The sequence below is a fragment of the Arachis duranensis genome, chromosome 6 (assembly GCF_000817695.3).
Source record: "Arachis duranensis cultivar V14167 chromosome 6, aradu.V14167.gnm2.J7QH, whole genome shotgun sequence".
Classification (NCBI taxonomy): Eukaryota; Viridiplantae; Streptophyta; class Magnoliopsida; order Fabales; family Fabaceae; genus Arachis; species Arachis duranensis.
Genome location: NC_029777.3, coordinates 95008823 through 95014197, shown reverse-complemented (window position 1 = coordinate 95014197; position 5375 = coordinate 95008823). Strand labels below are relative to the sequence as shown.

Here is a 5375-nt window from a genome sequence, read left to right as displayed (position 1 = left end):
GTTTATAAATTCTAATTTGATGTTTTTTTGATTTATTTTCTAATTCAACAAATGTGATTAAAAATAAAACAATAAACTTATAATTAAATAACATAATATTGAATTAATTTAAAATATATATACCTTTTTTAGTTTTTTTTATGGTGCACATACACCTGGTGAAGTCGGATTCGTCTTGATCCAGACCCGCTCCTAAATAATGACCGGATCTATTTTTAAAACTCGTACCAACCTTAGACCTGACACCAAACTAGTCCTTTCCTGTCTGAGTAGGGCCAGGCCATGTACACTCCTATGATAGACTAATAATAAAATTATTTTATATGCAATTAATATAAAAAAAGTAGTTATTTTTATGGACGTAACATTATAACTTATATAATTAGATATATGTATAATATTATTTTATACAAATAGTACATTAAAGTTAAATTCAAGTTTTATATATATGTCTAAATTTAACAGGTTACCCTTCTCCTTTCAAACTATTGTCTACAAGTAAATCTTCATGCATGATATGCTTTAAGCACAACATTATTATAAGAAAATAGTGTAAATTGCTTCATAACCAAACAAATAAAATGCATTAAAACAATCAAAAGAGAGAGAGGGAGAGAAGAAAAAAAAAAGAAGAAGAAATAAAGAACACATGATGAAACTTTAGTTTCTTGGAAATTGCATTACACAAGTAGTCAAATATATTACTAGGCTTTTCTACTTGTGTAACACCAAATCTTGGAGCATACTATATAATATATTAATTAATTAATGACCACACAAATTGATGTCCCTCTTGGAAGGTCTGAAATTCAAAGCATTGAGGCTATATATGCAGAGATTGGATCTCTTAGCTTTGATTGAAATCTGATCAGAAGTGGTTCTGTAACCAGGAACATTGCATGAAGAGGTTGAGCTTCCAATCAAAGTTGCCTTGCAATTAGACACAAAAACTTCAGAGTCTTGTGCACATTTCACACCTTCAACTGAAGGGATTTCCAACCTATAAAGACCATACTTGTTTGTTGTTCTGTTTGCTGAGACTGAAACCTGTTCCTCTGTCTTTGATGACACTGCTTTGAACATGCAATCTATTTTCACCTCAGCACCTGCCATTCTCACTTTTATTCTTCTATTCACAGAATTAAAATATATAAAAAGACAGCCCAATGCACAAACATCCTGCCTTAACCCAGGTTTAAAAAAGGGGCCGCACTCAAAGGGTGTCGTATGAGCAGCGTAACTTAATAATTACATCAATAGCTGTTTTCACTACTTGAACTCGTAACCTTGAGGTCACATAAAGACAATTCTCTTCGGAGAATTAAAAAATATGCATACACTAAAAGAAATATATATATATAAAAAAAAAGTGTCATATTCACTAATTACTAAATGATGATAATGGTAGTAATTTCAATCAAAGTTTAACCAGATAGTAGTTAATATCTATCTAACAAATACACTACTAGTACATTAACATTGTTATTGAAATCATAGTCACACACAAAGGTCAGACTAAAATAACTAAATCTTTGCTCTAAGCTTTCCATTCTTTTAGTAAGTGAAAAAGAAAACTGGAAAAAAAAGAATGCAGGTGAAAGGTTTTGGTTATACCTGACAAGAAGTAGCTGTGTCTGGAAAAGGTGTTGTTAGAACATATATCACAATAAACAAAACCCATAACACTGATTTGGGAGGTTAGTGACTTCACTGATGATCTTGATTTTCCTGGAAGCTTGGGCCTTGAAGGCTCAACTCCCAAGAACTGCGCAAACAAAGGTAGAAGAATAACCAAGAGTGTTATGGGATTCATGGCACCAAAATTTGGAGAAATTTGGTTGACAATTTACAGAACCAGCACCAGCAGCTTATAACTTTGCTTTCAGAGAAAAAAGATAAATAATAAAAAATAAACTTAGCAGATTAGTAAGAACGAATGAAGATGAGAGGGGGCAGGTAGCTAAGGGTGTTAGTGGAGAACCAACATGAAGATGAAGCAAGAAAAGTTGTGAATAATTTTTATCTTTTTCAGAAGAAACAAAGACATGTGAATGTTATTTGGCATGATGTGGAGCTTATGAGTAGGAAAGAGAAAAGGGTAATTAGATTCTCTATTTCTGTTTGTGTTTTTGGGGTGAGATTGTATGTAGTAGCACCTTAAATAGAGAGATGCCAGATGAGTAAAAAACTCCCACAAGTTAGGCTCATAAAAAAGGTGGGCTGTGGAGTTAATGAAAACTGAAAAAGGGTTATGGATATCACATTTTTCTTCACTTATCTGTTTTGATGCAATAAATTTTTGGTGCAATAACGGTAAGCTTGAACCAACTTTTGTGCAGCTGAGGCTTTAGTTTAGCGGTAAATTTTAGTGTGTTTTTTTTGTAGTTCGCCTGATGTATAGGCAAACTGCATTACAGGTTATTCAGTTTGTTTAGGTATTAGGCGAAATTGTACCCTGTACACTTCAATTTGCCTAAATATTAGACTAATTGTATCTTGCACACCATGTCACAAATTCCAATCATATATATACAGCAGGTGTGAGTGAATTCATTCATACTACCGTCTAAAAATTTCACTTTTTTATTTCTTTTACTTCTATCTTTTACTTTTTGTATTTGTAAAATGGCTCAAACATTAGTATTAACAATTCATTATGATAGAAAAATATTAATAGATCATAATAAATATCTTATATTTATTGACGTGTCTCCAAATGTGAGATGTTTGGCAACGCTGAGTGATCTTATTCTGCATGCTATTTATTAGCAACACAGAAAGCCGGCAAAAAAAATTTACTACAAATATCTAGTAGAAACAGATAATACTTTTATTATAAAAAATATTATTTAAATAAATATCAATTAATTAATAATTTTTTTTGCTGTTTGATAATGTTATTTTTATTTGTTTGTTATAGGTATTGACTACGTAATGATGACAACGTAAAATTAATCAGGAGCTGAAAAAATCATTTTTCCATAATTCATATTTTGGAATTGTTGTTTATCTAGTTAATCTGTGTGAGGGGAGTTCTTCAATTGATGACACTCAGTCAGGTGGGACCGTGAAAAAGAATATTACAGGATTAGACATTAATCTAAACATGCCACTTGGAATAGAAATGATGGGCCAAATAATGAAGATCGGAATATACAGTCAGAGGACATACGGTAAGCAGATGTTAAAAGCCATGAGGGTTCTACAATTGGAGATCCAATAATTGATCTATATCTAGTTAACCCTGTATCCGATAGCGAGGAGGTAGAAGCTGAACCAGTTAATATACTTGATGATGAAGAGGAGGAGGACGATGTTGAGATGAACTAATTCACAAACTTACAACTCGTACTGACTTAGCCTGCTATTTTCCAACCAGATGATCATTTGTAAATCCTGCGAAATTAATAAATAATTATCTAATAAATTAATTATCATGCAAAGAAATTAGAAAATAAAATTTTTATAGTTTAGAGGAGTAGAAATATTAAAAATACGAATTTTAACACTAATTTTAAAAATTTTGGCCCAAAATTAGACCAACGAACTGAATCGGGTGAACTGGGTTCAAGCCCACACACTTACCCATGTATATAAGCTTCATTCTATCGACCATAACTTTCAATTCGGAGTACCGATTGACGAGCCGTTTGTGGCCACACATTTGCTTTGGAGTCCTCTTTATTTCTATCCGAACAAAATGGTAAGAAACTTTGTAAATTATGCCCAGTTTCTTCTCCCTTTCTGAATTTGCATTTTAGTATGAATTTTGAGTAATTTTGATGATTTTAGTGGTTTAGGTACAATCTAACACTAGATAATTATTGGATTTTCTCCCAATCATCAATGGATAAGGTAAGAAAATTCTAAACCCTTGTGGTTTGTCCAATTTGGTGTGCCCTAGTACTAATTTGAGTAAATTGTATGAACTAGCTTGAGTTTATGTTGAATTGGAGTTCAAGTGACAAATTGGAGCTCTTGGGACAAACCTTTGATGGCTGAAATTATTGGGTGTGACTTGCTGTCTTGGAAGTTTGAATTGTGGCATTTTGAACTTAGGGAGAAATTGGCTAAGGTATGATTTCATTTTTTCGTAATTAAAATATAATGTAACGTGAAAACTTGGGTTAGATGACCTAGGATAGGTTGAATTGTGTATTTGGTGTTTGATATCTTAAGTTGATGTGTATGGTTGGCTTGATGGTTATTGATGTGGGAGATGATGTTACTAGTGCAATAATGATTTTTAGTATTAATAATGTATTTTGAGGATTATATGTAAGTTGTATTGAATGTAAATTATTGAATTAGAACTTGATGAAAATGGTGAATTAGAGTGTTATGGGATGAATGAGAAGGGTTGAGATATGATTGAACTTGGTTTATTGCAATTTTGGTAAGTTTTGAAAGGTTTAGAATTGGAATGTTTTGAAAGTTGAGGTAATATTTTAGGAAAACTTATTTTTTGACCAACTTTGCTGGTCCATAAATTGGCTTCTGGATCCTTAATTTTTATCAAACTTATTTTACGTGAAAATTGGGTCCGTGTTTATTTTGTTCGAAGAACGAAGGAAAAATATTTTAAAACGAAAAAATTATGCGCGTCTAAAGTTAGGTGTGCAAAATAGGTAATTTTGGACTTAGCAGCTCTTTGCCTCTGCTGCTAAGCCCGCATACATGGACACACATATACGCGGCTGGTGGCCTCTGTCTAAAGCCTCCACGTACGCGGCAAGGTGGTGCGTACGCGGATGCATACGCGAAACCCTGTTTTTCTAAAATCTGAATTTTATGGTTTTAAACCATTTCTCTAACTTTCTAAACCTTTATAACTCTTGTTTAAAGCCTGGTGGGTAATTTTTGGATAGTGGAGTGTGAGTAGAACTGTTGAAGAAGATAACTTGTTAGTGAAGAAAGAGGTAAAGTGGATGATGATGATTAAGGAGGTGCTGAGATATTATATATGCTATGATTGATGGCTGAATACGTAATGTATGATGATTGGATGATTGAAATTTGATGAGCATATGGATTATGCACTTCAAAAATATATGAGATATGGGTTTTTCTGGAAAGATGCAGTGGCTTGCCACCACTTGCTCCAGATGAAACCCGATACTCTGTTGACCCTGCGTCGTAAGGGTGGCCGGTCACTTATTCCTTTTCAGACGAGCTCTCCCCCATGGATATATATGTAATGAATGATTGTGAATGATTATGGTTCTTTGAACTTGGAGTTTGACTCCATAGAATATTATATTATTGAGTTTGGAGTTTGACTCCATGGATATTATTTTGAGCTTGGGGATACATGCATGCAGGAACTGTCCACGATTAGATACCAGAACATGTCAGGTTGGCTTTATAACTGACAG

The 5375-nt window shown here is 33.1% G+C and overlaps 1 protein-coding gene across 1 annotated transcript; it reads right to left on the bottom strand.

The window, feature by feature from the left end:
* Positions 1-362: 362 nt before the first annotated feature.
* LOC107494805 (uncharacterized) lies at positions 363-2126 on the bottom strand. The gene is made up of 2 exons (XM_016115844.3): positions 1615-2126; positions 363-1106 (listed from the first exon to the last, which is right to left on the bottom strand). The coding sequence occupies exons 1-2, from the start codon at positions 1811-1813 to the stop codon at positions 766-768; spliced, it is 540 nt and encodes a 179-aa protein (XP_015971330.1). The 5' UTR covers positions 1814-2126; the 3' UTR covers positions 363-765.
* Positions 2127-5375: the final 3249 nt, after the last annotated feature.

Coding starts and splice junctions, on each gene's coding strand:
- LOC107494805 (XM_016115844.3), bottom strand. CDS start 1,813: ATGAATCCCATAACACTCTTGGTTATTCTTCTACCTTTGTTTGCGCAG. Junction 1,107..1,614: donor ACACAGCTACTTCTTGTCAG/GTATAACCAAAA, acceptor TGAGAATGGCAG/GTGCTGAGGTGAAAATAGAT.